We start from the raw sequence: 15354 nt of genomic DNA, 5'->3' as shown, positions 1-15354 counted from the left end.
AGAGCCCGAAGGACCCAGGAACGTACCCAGGGTCGGCAGAGAGAAGGAGACAGCATCACTGGTCTCAGGCTGGTGTCCAGTGAGGGTGTAGTGGCAGGGCACCCTCTTTGAAATCTGCCCTTTCGCATCTGAGACAGCAAGACTCTCACTCATCACTGTCACCTAGAGGTCCACAGGTCGCAGGGGAGGCCTGGCTGCCACCCGGCCACCCGCAAGGCCAAAATCTCCCAGGCAGCTGTCAAGTATGGGCTCCAAGTCACTCACCAGTTTTTGGAAGAGGTCGCCCACTCGCTGCTGGTGGCTCCACTGCTGCACGCGGGGGAAGAGCCCGTCATAGAACTCCTTGTGGATCTCATACAGCTCAGGCACTTTGAAGAAGATGGTCTCAATCTGCTGGCTCGTAAGCACCGGCTGAGAGGTGGTGGCAGCGGCCTTCAAAGGCTTCATGGGCTGGAAGAGCGCACAGGTGAGGTAGCCCAGGTGCAGGTAATCCAGCAGAGGCTTACCTATTTGTTAGGACTCACTATTTGTTAGGTACGTGGTATGATCACAGAAAAATCATTGTCATGTGACATACGCACCTTTTATTTTTAAGTTTCACTTAGAGATAAAAGTTTAGAGTCAGCTTGGTTTGGCATCTCAGTCTTCCACTGGTATCCACGGGCCCTTAACAGGGGAGGGCCAATGGCTATACAGGTGAAATGTTTTGACCCTCCCACAGTGTGCTGATGACTCTGGGCTGCTGCCAGATTCCAAAAGCAGACCTGGGAGCAAAGTGCTTGTTTTGATACCGTAGCCACCCTGCTCAGTCCCCTACACCCTCCTCACCAGCAGCAGTGCCTCCAGGTGGCTCAGGTAGGTCTCTTCACTAGCCAGGATTCCAGACAGGACCCATTTCCTCATCTCCAAGCCCTTTTCCAAGTCCAGCTCACTCTGTGGGAGAAAGAGACTAAAATCAGGCAGGGAGGAAGGAGGCTGGAGGTGGCGCCTCTCAGAGGAGCTGGTCAGGTAATTAAGTTAAAATGAGATCATTAGGACAGGGAATCAGGACCCCTAATCCAATGTGACTGGTGTTTTTATAAGAAGAGGTTAGGTGGTCTAAATTTATAAACTTTCATAAATATGTTTTGGGGATGTAATATACAGATGGTGACTTAATTAAATAGTTAAGTCCTCACTTAATATGGTCAATAGGCAAAATGACATATAAGAAAAGCAGGTTCTTGAATAAGGTCATTTCATTTCAATGTCAGCTGGGATTTTTTTTCCTCATGAATACTATAACAATACCAGCTTATGTGAGGACCTACTAGACTGTAGGACCTAGTATACTGTATATTTGCATGTTTGTACTGTATATTTGAAAGTTATGAAGAGAGTAGAACCTAAAAGTCCTCAGGACAAGAAAAAAATGTAGCTATGAGTGGTGATAGATATTAACTATATTTTTTATTGCAGTGATCATTTTGTAGTATATACATACATTGTAACATTATGTCATACACCTGAAACGAATATAACATTGGAGACCAATATCTCAATGCAAAAAGAGAAAAAAAAAGGAGATGAGGACAGTTACACCCATGAGGAAGGCACAGGCATCTCTAAGCCAAAAAGAGATGCCTCAGGGAAGCCGACCTTGCCCCACTCTCGAGCTATGAGAAATCTCTGTTGCTTAAGCCACCAGTCAATGGTACTATGTTATTGTCACTCCAGAAACTAATACAGATGATGATGCCACAAGCAAGGTGCTGTGCCCACGGCTACCAGTGCTCCACCAGGTAGATGCTGTGCTCCCTCTATGCCAAAGGGCCTCAGTGTAGTCTGAGGGGAGGCCCCGGGTGCTGAGGAACCCTGAGGGTCTGGAAGGTGAGGTGACAGCCCTACCCATTCCACTGGCTTCCCTGCCCATGGGCAAGCATGAGCCAGTCCTCCATGGCAGTCCTTGACTGTGGAACTGGAGCATTAACTTTGTCACTCACTTTGCCAAACCACTCGGGGGAGATCACTGTTTGAGAGCAGGGCAGGTTCCTGGTCCTTAGCACTGCTGACAAGTTGGGAGCCAAGAGGCCATCCAATGCCATGTAGGGTGTTAAGCGGCATTTTTAGTTTCCATCCACCACGTGCCAAGAGCAATATCTTTCCCAACCCTCAGCTGTGGCAGCCACAAATGTCTACAATGTTGAGACACATTCCCTGAGGCCCAAATTACTGCCAGGAGAGAACCTCTGGGTTCATGGAAGGACTTGAGACCAGCTCAGGCCTCGGGAATCTCTGTAGAGTTTGAAATCAGGACCCCAGGTGGCCCCAACTGTTGTCCCTGGCACAATGGGAAAGAGGCACTATGGTACAGGCACAGCAGAGCCAGGGTTGCCCAGTGAGCCCCATGGTCTTAGGCAACTGCCCTCTTGCCCTGATGCCAAGCGTAAACTGGGGAGGGCATATACATGTGTAGGGGGGCATCCATCAAGATCTTGGCTGAGAGCCATTCCAGATAAGACACCCAGGCCCCACACCACACAGTCCCCATCTCCCAGGACATGCTGGGCAGCAGCTCCACAAGTGGGAGCCTCCAGAGCACGCTGCCTGATCTTGATACTCTGTACCCAGCACAGTGCCCAAAACCTGGACAAACTAACCAATGAGTGGACCTAGAATTCCTGGCTGAGCCTCCTTTTGGCTGCACAGATAGAAAGTATAGGCGAGATAATGCTGGGATATGGGACTGACATTTTAGCCTCCCTGGGAGCCTGAAGTGATACCACAGTCAGCACAGTCCCCAGTGAAGACATATAGGGTCGGTGGACCCTGAACCTCTCCTCTCAGTCCCCCAAGCCTAAAACCATGAATGTGGGGAAAGCAGCTGACAGCTGGCCCTCCAGGTGCCTCTCACCCTGTCCCAGCACTGCTCTCACCCCACGCAAGGGAAGGGGTGAAGGTACAGCGGGTTCCTGCATCAGTGGCAGCCACCCACCCGCCCCTGCCCATGTCTTGAGGAACAATTCGGCTACTGTGAGGCCAGAGGGCAGTAGGGTGGTGAGGGCCCTGCCCAGAACAAGATGCCCATGCTCTCGTGGGTGGCAGCACTGTGTCTCGTTCCCACCCACGCAACTTGGAAAGCCGGGAGGAAAAAGAGTGCAGGCAGGAAGGCGCCAAGTCCAGCTCTCCCTGTTCCAAAGGGCGCAGCCAGCTCAAGGGAACATCTGGCCCGGGAATCTGCTGGGCTGGGGAAGACACAGGCTACAGGCCCCTCTCTTTGGACTAGGAGTCTCCTGACCCCTGAATGCTGCTGATGGCAGACAGGGAAGGCGCGGACACCAGCCCACTCCATCTTATAGAGGCACGGATGGGAAGGAAGACAGGAGGAGAGAGCAGGACTGGGACGAGGGCTATTTATAGCCTGCCTTGCACACGTGCTAGTTCTGGAAACAGCATGTGACTCCAGTCAGGGCTATGAAGGCGGGGGAGATGGTGGGGGGGGTGGTGGGAGGACTGCTAGAGGAAAAGGGCAATGGGGAAAAAAGGCAGCAAGCTGGAAGGAAGACCACCTACTGCTGCTCCAGGCAGGGGCTGGGGTGGGGAGGCAAGTCAGGGACAGGGTAAAGGATGGGGCTGGGTGAGAGGAGGGAGCTAAGGTGAGATGGGGTAGAGTCAGCCTGAGTGGGGTGGGACCTGGGAAGGCTGTGGGAGGGTTGGGACAGGGTGGAGTAGGTGAGGGGACCCAAAAGCAACACAAATCCTGAGGCTAGAAGAGAGGAAAAAATGAAAAGAACTGGGCATTACAACAGGGCAGGCAATGCTAACAGAGGGAGCCAGGTAAAGTGAATGACCACCTGTCAGCCGCTGCCAGGTCCACAAGGTGGGCTGATCCTGGCAGAACAGGAACTGAACAGCAGCTAGAGCTCCAGGAGCACCCCTCACCCCCAGACAGGGGAAGCCAGGGTGATCAAGGCACAGAACCCTAGCCATGAAGGGTTGGGCTGCTCCCTAGTAGCTCACAGCCAGCACAGCAGCTGGACACAGGACGCTCTCTTCCTTTCTAGGCAGGAGCCTGCCGTCATTAGCAACAGAGTGGACATGATCTGGGCGTCCAGTCAGCAGACAGCAGGGCCATAGGCTGGGGGGCTCCTGCAGCCCCAAGCCTCCAAACAGAGACCTAGCACACAGGATAGCTCATAGGATTCCTGTGACCGCCCCTGGCACACTAACCCAGGTGGACTCCCCAAAGAGAAGAGAATAGGCTGAGCTGGCACCATACACTTGATTTCCCTGATGCTGCAGGGAAGGCAGATGAGGGCAACCATTAACTTTATTTAAGTCAGAACCCCAGAGCTGAGTAACTCAGCACAGGCAACATTTATCCTGCTGAGCCTCAGAGGGATGCCCAAACTGAAGCTAAGGCAGTGCATGGGCAGGGTAGCACAGCAGTAGCTAATCCAAGTGCCCTCATACTTTCTGGGCCCCTGTATGTCCACTAGAGGCACCTGGCTGGAGGGCCATCCAGCCTGCCACTCACTGAAGGGTCCCTGAAGGGCAGCCTCATGATAAGGTATGGTTAGTGTCACAGCTGCCCCTCTCTGCTGAGGACCGAGGTCTCCAGGCCTGCGCCTTACTGGAACCCTGGAGACACGGTCTGACACAGCTAGCAGGGGGACAGCCCAGGTCACAGAGTGTGTCACAAAACAACAACCTGACGATAGAGAGCTTCTGACATTGTAGTCCCCTTCTCTCTGCTTTATTGTCTCCCCTATAGATGAAGGGTAGGGATATCGTGAGACACTGAGTTTCCCCAGAAAGGAATGAGCATGCTAAGCCAGCAGATTGCAAACCTCAGGATGGCAGTTGGGAGTGATGCCCACACCCTCATCCCTTTCCCTGACACTCCTGACACTTGATAGCCAGTAGCTCTGGCCCCAGTCTTCCACACTGCCCTTCCCCTTTGGGTCAGTAGTGCCAGTTTCATCCTGCCAGGGGAGAGGGGCTGTGTCACCAAATGGAAGGTTTTAACAGTTCCATGGCCCAAAAGGTAAAAGGGAGCGAGTGTGAGGCACGGAGCACAAAGTCAGAAGCCTGCATACTGCAGCTCCACACCAATGCTAGGCCACCACCAAGGCCCTGCTGGTTTACACGGCAGCCTTTTGGCTCCGGCTTTCTCAGCATCAGCACATGTGCCTGGCTCCTGCACACGCGGCTGACAGCTCTACCCTCCCTGCTCGATGCGCGGAGCATCAAGGGGATGCCATGCACCAGGTGGAGGATGAGGAAGGAGTTTGCAGCGACTTCAACTGCTGGCTGCCCCATCACCTGCTTGCTACTTGCCCCTTGGCAAGTGAATAGACTGCAAGGAGCCTCCAGGATGACGGTGGCAGCTCGGAGCCTGGGACTCAGTCAGTGGCCCTGGGACTCACCGCTTTGCTGGGCTCCAGGACTCCGGAGGTCACAGCGTCCCGGCTGCCCCTGCCCTTGCTGCTGAGGTGTGGTGAAGAGGAGGGTGAGTCATCGATGTAGGGCAGTCCGTCCTGGTGCCGGCGCTGCTCCTCAACCCGGTCGGCAGCACAGCTGTATCCAGGTGACGTCCCGAACGACGCATCTGTGTGCACAGAGAAGCAGCGTGTGTTAGAGTCGGGGAGGGGAGTGCCCAAGGAGTGACCACACCCACCTGTCCCAGCAGGCACTGGGCTGATGCCATCTGTCACCTGCAATTGTCAAACAGTGACCTCAGGTACGCTGACCTCATCTTTGTAACCAACAGGCCAGAGAACACAGGGTGGCTGGGGGGCGGAATTAAACAAGTTTATTCCCCCAAACAACACAAGACTGACTTTAACATGCTGGGGTATGTCTGCTCTTATCCCAGGAAGGGGGTCTGAGCCAGTACAGAATGGCACACCCCAAACACTAGTGTTTTGCTATCAGGGATGATTCTTGTATACCTGCCATAGTGACCTGATAGGGCAGCAAGCACAGGCCAGCTCACCAGCCCAGGTGCAAGCCCAGGTCACCATGAGCAGTGCCCCACATCTGCCAGTCCCACTCCTTGGAAGGGATAGAAAAAAATCCCAGACTACCTTTACCCCAATCTCATTGTCCCTAAGAAGACAGAGAGTGGCTTATCCTACAGCAGGCTCCTGGCTGCTCAGGATGATCTAGTCACAGCCAGTAACCCCTCCATCCCAAAGATACCCGACAACAGTCAGCCTATAGCCCTTGACCTTTCTGGAGCTCTGTCCTAAGAATTCTTCTAATCTTCTAACCCTTCACCAGGACATCAATGCACAAGCACCAGCCCATTCTAAGCCTCACATGAGGGCATTTCTCTACTCCCTTCCAAAGGGCATCTTCCTGGCCCATGGGATTTCCAAGAGGTCAGCTAATTAGGTGCCATCACTTTGGCCATGATTCATCTACAAGCAGCCCTGCCCAACAGCACCACCACAGGTAGACTCTGCAGTGTTACTTCACTAGTTTACAACAACTTCTGCCACCAAGTGTATCTACTCTACGTGTGGTGGAGCCCAGACCACACAGGCGAGGCAGGCACAGGGTTCTGCATGGGGCCACCTTTGGACTTCCAGAGCAGCTGGCTCAGCAATCCCACAGGGAAAACATTTTCAATTATTTCCATGTGGCAGTAGGAAGAACTGCAACTGGGCACTCACCACAGGCCAAGCCAAGCCACCAGGATGTAGCAGTGGGTCCTCTGCCAAGCTGTGAGCACCTACTGATGGCCAAAGTGCCAACTTCCTCACTGCCCAACTACCCTCTATCAGGTGTCCTCAGCCCTGCATAAAAGCTTCCCAGGGGATCTGGCCAGCAGGCAGGATTGGGACTAGTTGTGCCACCCCCATCTGGCATCTGGCACTTTGCTGGTTGCCACACCATGTCCCCAGTGTCTCTGCACACAGGAGCCAAGTGCAAAGGCCAACCCTGTTATACCTGTGTGTGTGTGTGTGTGTGTGTGTGTGTTCACAGGAGGGTCCCAGCAGAGGCTAATTATGGGTTGAGAATAGCAGACAAAGTAAGGGGACTCCAAGAGCTGGCTGGACTCCTATGAATCTCCCAACAAGTTGTACAGAGTCCCATGTCTCCTTAATCGATAGGGACATCGAAGAGGCTCCAGGTACCAAGACCACTATGTTGGTCCCTCCAAACCAAAATCCAAGGAACTGATGCTTTTAAATCTCGGTCCAGATGGCTGATCACCCTGCTGTTTTCCACCCAAAGGCTCCAGCCCATTGTTCCAGATAACCCAGACTGGGTGCCCCTCATTCTGCTGATTCCCCCAGCCTACTCCAATGCAAATGTGACAGGGGCAGGGAAGAAAGCCCCTGATTTCCCCAGCCACCATTCTAACCAGCATAGGCACCTGCCTTCCTCTTGCATTGAGGATGCTCACACAAGACCTTTATGCCACAAAAGGTCACCCTCCTTCTGAGCAAAAGGCACATTTATTTAGTATTCTGAAAACCACCATGTCCCAAGAATCAGAGGAAAGTGAGAGAGAAGACTTAATCCCCCCTCCTCTGCCAGGATGCAACAAGAAAACCTCTCTGGGTCTCATCACCGTGGGCAAAACTGTGGATCTGGATGTTGAAAGAGCCGGGCCCTTGCAACAACTCTATCCAAAACTAAGACCAAAGATGAGAAAGGAGGCGGTTGGGTCTGGGTCTCAGGGCTTCTGCAGGCTCAGGGAGATGAGGACAGATCAACTATACCGTTAACCAGTGGGCAAAAGAAGGGGGAGGGGCAGAGAGCCCATTCTGGCTCAGAGCTTTGTTGCCTGAAGGCTCAATATGAAAAAGGGATCTGTGCAGGATGAAATCTGAAACCTCTTCCTTTCCAGACAAGTTTGCTAGCAGCCGCAGCCCCAGCCCCTGCACTGTACAAATCTGAACTGTATTCTTTGATGCAAGAATTTAGAGCAAGCCCCCAACGCAGGGAAAAATTAGCTGCAGGTGAGTCTCAGTCAGCTCTTTAAGGATGTTTCAAGGACAAAATTGATTAAAAAAAATCCTTAAAAAAATAAACAACAATTACCATATAATCCAGTAATTCTACTTCTGTTATATACTCAAAAGAACTGAAAATCGGGATTAGAAAAGATATTTGTACACTTATGGTCTTGGCAACATTATTCACAATATCCAAATGGGTAGAAGCAACCCAAGTGTCCTCTGATAGATGATGGATAAAGTGTATTAGAGTCATGGGATGTAATATTACTCTGCCTTAAAAAGGACACTGTGATACATTACAACGTGGATAAACTTTGAGGCCAATATGCTAAGTGAAATAAGCCAGTCACAAAACAGGGAAATTTAATGTAGGATCCACTTATATGAGGTTCCTAGAATAGTCAGATTCAAGGAGACAGACAGTAGAAGGGTGGCTGTCAAGGGCCAGGGGAGGCTGGAGAAGGAGAGCTGTTTAACAGGGACAAACTTTTAATCTGGGAAGATGAAAAGTCCTGGAGATGGATGGTGGCAATGGTGACACTACACCGAGGCTGTACCTAATGTACTCACTACACACTTAATGGTTCGGATGGCTCGCTGTACGTTATGTGTATTGAGCCACAGAAGCACACAGGAAGGTTCTCTCCCACCAGAGACCTCACGGGAGTGGTTGTCCTGGCGGAAGGTGACGAGTGAGTCTTCCCTTAATTGCCAGCATCACCTGCAACCAAATTCAAGATAAGTGCTGGGCCTCCCTGGTGGCATAAGGGGTTAAGACGCAACCTATGAAGCTATCCACAGCCACTGTAGCATGAGTTCGATCCCCGGCCAGGGAGCTACCCAGTGGCGCAGCAGACCTCTCCTGACTTGCCCGCTGCTCCCCTCAGCAGTGCATTTCAGTCAATCTGCCTGTTCTGCTCCCCACTCTATCTCTGGTGAATCCTCTCATCCCCCTCCCATACCGCTGGCCTGCACCCCAGTTCTTGTATGCATAAATAAATAAATCTTTAAAACAAATAAGTGCAAAATAAGCACAGAGTCAAAACTTCTAGTGGGTGTGTTCCGTGAGTTCATGAGAGTGGGTGGTGATGGAACCAGGGCTTCATTATATTCTTCTACCTGTATGTCTGTCTGATAATACAGACAATAAAGAAAGCCTTGCACCTGCTCTGTGAGAAGCCTAACGAGGAGCCCTTGGCACACACTGCCAGACCTGTCAAACTGGCACAACCAGCGTCCAGCAGTCACATACGGTTCTGAGCCATATCTTTTCTTTTACAGAGTTCACACTTCTCCTTTTCCAGGGTGCTACCCAGCTCCCCTGCATTTTTCCAACCTAGGCTGGATGAGATTCCTGGGGCACAGAGGAGAGTTTGGTCTAAGATAGATCAAGCCCAGAGCTCCCTCAGGACCCAAGTGATAACTGCAGGTCATATGCCTCCAGCCATGCAGCTGCTGCCCCTGCTCTCAGAGAGCCAGACCATACCAGCCTTCAAAACAAGAGCACCTCTGACAGCCTTGGTTTCAACAGCCCCTCCCCATTCTCGCTTCTGCAAGCCAGGGGCGTGCATCTCCCTCCAAGGCTTCTGTCAGGTCCTGCTAGGATCGCCAGCCGCAGGGACTCCTAGGAACTTTGTGCAGAACCCAGATCTGACGGCCAGCCATGCAAGGGAGGTCCCCCCAGACCCCTCATGCCTGAAAAGTTCCCTGTTCCTTGCTGCCACCAGAGGTACAGCTTTAGGATCCCAGCTCCTATCCCACTCTCTGGTCAATGCAGGTGAAAGCCTAGAGCAAGCCTTTGGGAGAAAGAGATTATGCTCAGTCTTACCACCCAGAATGGACAAGGGGACAATTGGAAAGGATGTGGGAACAATTTTCATAAGCACACACTCGTCTCAAAGAAAGGGAGAAGAGTCAACTGGGAACTCGGGAGAGGTGGGGTGCCTGGAGGTGATAGGAACCCGCCCATGAGGAAAGACCCTTGGCAGGGTAGTCTCCCATTCCTGTTTACACTATCAGCAAGTGACTGGGCCGTATATATTTACAAAGGTAAAAGTAGATCAAACACCATGGTCTGGTGGCTCAATCACTGGCAGCAGGCAGATCTCTGCAGAGGTGGGCACTGGGTCGCTACCCTACATATCAGCAGGAGCCCTGCTTCCCCTCTCACCTTGCACCCTCTCCTGGGAGCAGGCAAACAGCACAATAGTGGTGGTGTTTTAGTGTGGACAGCAGCTCACATTCTTGGAGGGGTCTTGCCAGGTAGTCATTACCCCTTGGGGAGAGCTCAGAAATTCGAGGCCAGGACAGAAAGCATCTACAGGTTCCACTGGTTTGAGCTGGCTCATTCACAGCCTCAAGCCTTCCTTCCACTGCCATGTCTGCTGAAAATGGGCACTAAGTGCAGATGTTGGGGCTCAGTGTACATGGCTGACTCTTCTAAAGCAGCAGAAAACCTGCCTACAGAGGAACAAGTGGGGTCTGACTGCATGGCGTCCACCTCTGTGTCCCAACTACTCCGTTACTTTCCAAACACATTTCAAAGACAAGATATATCCAAAAGACTGAGCTGAGAACCATATGACCCAGCAGTTCCTCTCTGAGGTATGAAACCAAAAGAAATGAAAACAGGTGTTTAAATCAAACTTTGCACAGGAATGTTCAAGTAGCATTTTCACAATAGCCAGAAGGTAAAAACAACCCTAAATGAATAAACAAGCTGGGGCATGGCCACACAATGGAATACTATTTAGACTTAAAAAGGAATGAACTGCTGATGTTCCCTACAACACGGGTGAACTTCAAAACACGCTAAGTGAAGAAGGCACCCCTACGTTTTATCCAATTCTATCAATATGAAATGTCCAAAACAGGCAAATCCACAGAGACAGAAAGTATCTACTTGTATGGGTGCTAAAAAGAGGTGGTGGTTGCACAATTAGTGAATATACTGAATTGTTCATTTTAAAATGCTTGGATTATAGTTATGTAATTTCACTTAAAAAAAAAAAAAAACAATAACAGTTTTTCCTCTCTTGAACAGGGAACTCGGAACAAAATCCAGCTGTTTCCTGAAGACCAAGAGCATCGTTTTGGAAGGACGTCAGCACTGCCTGGCACCATAACCCCAGGCTAACCTTTAGCAGTGAGAAAGTTCTGTACTTTATGAGGGATTTCACTGGTTTTGGTGGCTTTTCTGCCTTTTCTCCAATGCAGGTTGGCAACTATACTTTCTTGCATCTACACCAGGTGGGGCAAAATTCTTAATAAATAAGACACCCCCCACCCCCATCCAGCTAGCCCCTGCACTCTGGTCTGTAAACAGAGCCCTTGGTTCTGTGGTGAAGGTAAGGGGTGACACAGAGAGTGCCCCAGGTTCCTAGGACCTCTTAGACCTCAGGTTATCCCCCTGATGACATCACCAGGCTGGCACCCTCAGATGACAAGCTGCAGCTGCCCAGCAGGGGGAGGTCACAGTCTGGACCAGCATGGCACACAGAAAGCCCTGGGGCTAGCTGAGTACCCCCTAACAGGTTAGAAAATGCCTGTCAGGGTCAGGAAGGGTGCCTGCCCTGCCTGTCTGTGCAGGTCCTTATTCCTCAGCAGTGCTGGCTAGAAGCCTTGAAGAAGGCCAAGCTCTTGGAGGAGATAGACTGATGGAAACAACAGCTTTCATTCCCACTCCGAGTGGTTTAGATTCCAACTGGTTGGAGAGTGAATCACCAGCAGATCAACTTTGCCTGTGAGATTCAGCACTAAAGAATGAGTGCCCCCAGTGTGGGTGGACAAAGACCCACAATCAGTACTGGAATGTTGTCAAAAGATCTGCTTCCGTTTCCAAAGACTCTCCACCTCAAAGAGGGGAAGACAACACGTGCACTGGTACCAGGGCAGGGGTGGGAGGCCAGGAGGGAAGAGGTGCAGCCTGGACCATGGGGTGTTGTAAACATCATTCTTCAGCATCATCTTGACTCCACAAAGGGTTCAGAAGGACTTCTCCGAGGTCTTGACAATTTAGCCTTAGACAATCAAACTAATCTAGCTCCATTCAAGATACAGGACTCCCCTAATTCATGACAAACAGTGCAGGCAAGGTAGGTGAGGGTGAGCAGCACAGACCAGCCCCTGCCCACAGGAATCAGCCTCTGTCTGCCTCTCTCAATCTTCTATCAGGTCTGGGCTCTGTGGTCACCTTCTTGGGGGTGCCAGCTCTGCTGTACTGCCTCTTCCATGGGCGTGCCCTGATGCACATGCTGTGTAGCTCCTGGGATTCTGCTGGTTCCCGATCACAGGGGCTGGTCGAGGTGAGAAGGACAACGTAGTAGGTTGAATGGTGGCCCCCAAAAGATACAACCACCTCCTCTCCCCTAGAACCCGTGACTGGATCTAATTTAGAAAAAGTTTCTACAGACATAATTAAGGACTTGGAGAGGACATTACCCTGAATTATATGATGTATCCTAATTCCAATGACAAGACACTGGGAGAAGAGGATAAGGCAGGGACAAGGCCAGAGGGAGAGACTGGAGTGGGAAGGCCAATAAGCCGAGGACCACACGGAGCCACCAAGAGCTGGAAGCAGCAAGGATTCTCCCTTACAGCTCCCAGAGAAGGGGTGGGCCCTACCCACACCTTGATCTTGGACTTCTGCCCTTAAAACTGTGAGAAAACAGATTTTCTGTTACTTTAGTTACTTTAGTTTATGGTCATTATAATGGCAGCCACAGGACATTAATACAGAGGTAGCCCATGACCCAGAAGTAGGGTTAAGATTTGGGAGGGAGATAGCCTGGCCTGGGATTGGTCAGAAAAGCTTTATGGGGTGATGCCTGTGTGAGACAGAACAGCTGAGTCTTCAACCAGCAGAGGAGTGGCAGAGACACCCTGGGCCCCATAGAGGGTTAGGTTAACTCAGCTGTGAGGCCTCCTGGGGTTTACAAATGCGGAAAGGCTAGGAAAGGTGATATGCTGGGAATAAGATGAGGGGCCGGGGAAGGAGTAACTCCACAGAGAGCCTTGGGCTGCAGGCCAAGGACTCAGGGCTTGGTTTTAGGAGTTATCAAGGCCACAAAGGTCTGGAAGATGGAATCCTGGGAGACACGGCAGCACCTCCAGGAGTGCTGCTACAGATGAGACTGGGCAGGAGGCTTCTGTGATGGCCAATCGAGGTGAAAGGGGAGGAGGGCCAGGCTTCAGTGGGGACAGAAGCAATTTACACCATGACATTTGAAATACAATGAGCAGGACCAGACTGAGGGGATATGGAAGGAGCCAGGAGGAAGAGCAAGGGAACACAGTTTTCGGCACTTGAGGTGAGACCTGGCATCAGGGAACTGGCTAGAGTCATGCAAAGAGGGGGCAAGTTGATGAGAGTGGACAGGGCCATCTAAGAGAGTATGGCACGGGGGGAGGGCCATGGACTGGAAGCCTTGTGGTAAGTAAAATAATAAAGTCATCCATGGGGGTCTCTCAATGCCAGCAAAGTTGCTTGGCCACTGTAGGGTAAGGAAAAAGTATCAGGCTTTTCTGCCCTCCCGTCATCAGGATAGATGAGGGAACCCTGCGGTCCTGAATGCATGCCTGATGGTGGGCACCTGAAGTGGGTACACCTGGGCTGAGAGACAGTTTATAAGGGCGGCATCACGGAGACGCCAGCAGAAGCCAGGAATGAACGGAAGCTGAGAGAAGAAGAAGAGAAACAGAGAGAACTCCAGAGAGAGCCCAGATAGAGTGAGGATTTGCTGGGGGCTGGGAGGACTGCCAGCCTCCCAGCACCCCTGCCTGCCATATGCCCAGTAAATCTAAATAAAAGACCTGCAAAAGCCACTGAGGGCTCCAGGACTCTCTCCTCCTTTACCCGGTCTGCTGGATCAGAAAACCTGCTTAGTGGCCTGTCCTGCCCCTACAGCCAGGATATAGGTTGCTGTCACTCCACAACTGCAGGCCCATCCCTCTACTTCATTCCCACTCCAAACGGGAAACAGGCAGGGTTAGAGAGAAAAGATGGTGTACAAAGGAAACCCCCATCTGGTGGTCATTATATGGAGCACAGGCCAGGGCTCATCCACAAGCAGGTGCTCACCTGCAAGCCTGGGAGGGCAGAAGGAACACCTGCTTTCCCCACCTCTGCCTCAGCACTGCGCCTCCTGAAGGAAGCCTGGGAAGGGTTAGGTACAGAAGTGCATATACACCAATATTTAATGGTCAAAAGGTAGAAGCAAATCAAGTGTCCATCTGTAGATGAATGAATAAACAAAATGTGTATATGCCAATGGAGTATTACTCAGCCTTGAAAAAGAAGTTATGTAATGTATAATTACATGGATAAAAAAAGAACTATGCTAAGTGAATAAGACAGTCAAAAAAAGACAGTTACTACATGATTCCATTTATATGAATGTATTCATTTGCTAGGGCTGCTATAATAAAATATCATGGACTAACTGGATTTAACAAAATTAATTTTCTCAGAGTTCTGAAAGTTGGAAGCTGAGATTAGGGTGCAATCATGGTGAGTTCCTAGAGAACACTCTTTCTGGTTTGCAGGTGGGTACCTTCTTGCTGTGTGTTTAAATGCTTTGGTGTGTACTCACTGGGAGAATGAGAACAAGCTCTCTGGTGTGGCTTCTTCTAAGGGCACTAATCCCATGATAAGGGCCCCACCCTCATGAGCTCAACATAACCCAAATTATCTCCCAAAGATCCAATCTACAAGTATCACATGGGGGGGGGGATTAGGGGTTCAATATAAGAACAGGAGGGAAAGAGGGGGCAAAAATATTCAATTTATGACATATGAGGTATCTAGGGTAGAGACAAATTTATACAGGCAAAAAGTAGAAAAATGGTAGCCGGGGACTTGAGGATGGGTAGTTATTGCTTAACGGGTATGAAGTTCTGTTTGGGAAGACGAAAAAGTTCTGGAGATGGATGGGGGGATGATCATACAACAAAATGAATGTACATAAAACCAATGAACTATACTCTGTGGGGGTTTGTTATGGCAGCCCTGCTCAGCTCTTGATTGATTCTAAGGCTCAGGTCCTCTGTTGGAGGAATGCATAAGAAGATGGGCCAGCAGTGAGCAGTGTGTCAGAAATTCCCAAAGGGTTGAAGGAACCACCTGCTCCCCCATGTTCCAGCCCCACAGAGGTCAATCTGCAAACCTCACTCCCACCTAGTCCTGGGACACTCCAATATAGAGCACCCCTGAAAGGTTCACTGGCTTCTCGGCTCATGGAGGGGAAGACATCCAGGATGCCAGCCTGAGTGGGGCTCTGAGACCTCAAGAGGGCAACAGATGCTGGCAGGTGCACCGCTCCCACCAAGGACCCACTCACTGATACCTCATTTTATGGATGGAAGGTGATAATGGGGCCTCCCTGGTGGTGCAAGGGGT

General features: G+C 51.0%; 1 protein-coding gene across 1 annotated transcript in view; it reads right to left on the bottom strand.

The window, feature by feature from the left end:
* BCR (BCR activator of RhoGEF and GTPase) overlaps positions 1–15354 on the bottom strand; it is a 110477-nt gene that overhangs the window by 40823 nt on the left and 54300 nt on the right. Inside the window, exons 2-4 of the mRNA XM_037510248.2 lie at positions 5409–5590; positions 829–933; positions 265–450 (exon numbers count right to left, since the gene is read on the bottom strand). Coding sequence (XP_037366145.1) covers positions 265–450; positions 829–933; positions 5409–5590 — 473 coding nt within the window. The remainder of the gene's footprint in view (positions 1–264; positions 451–828; positions 934–5408; positions 5591–15354) is intronic.

This window comes from Talpa occidentalis, unplaced genomic scaffold (genome assembly GCF_014898055.3).
Source record: "Talpa occidentalis isolate TD23 unplaced genomic scaffold, MPIMG_talOcc4v2.1 talOcc4.14, whole genome shotgun sequence".
In the NCBI taxonomy this organism is placed as follows: Eukaryota; Metazoa; Chordata; class Mammalia; order Eulipotyphla; family Talpidae; genus Talpa; species Talpa occidentalis.
Note: the sequence above shows the minus strand (reverse complement) of the source record. Positions and strands in the feature narration are given on the sequence as shown.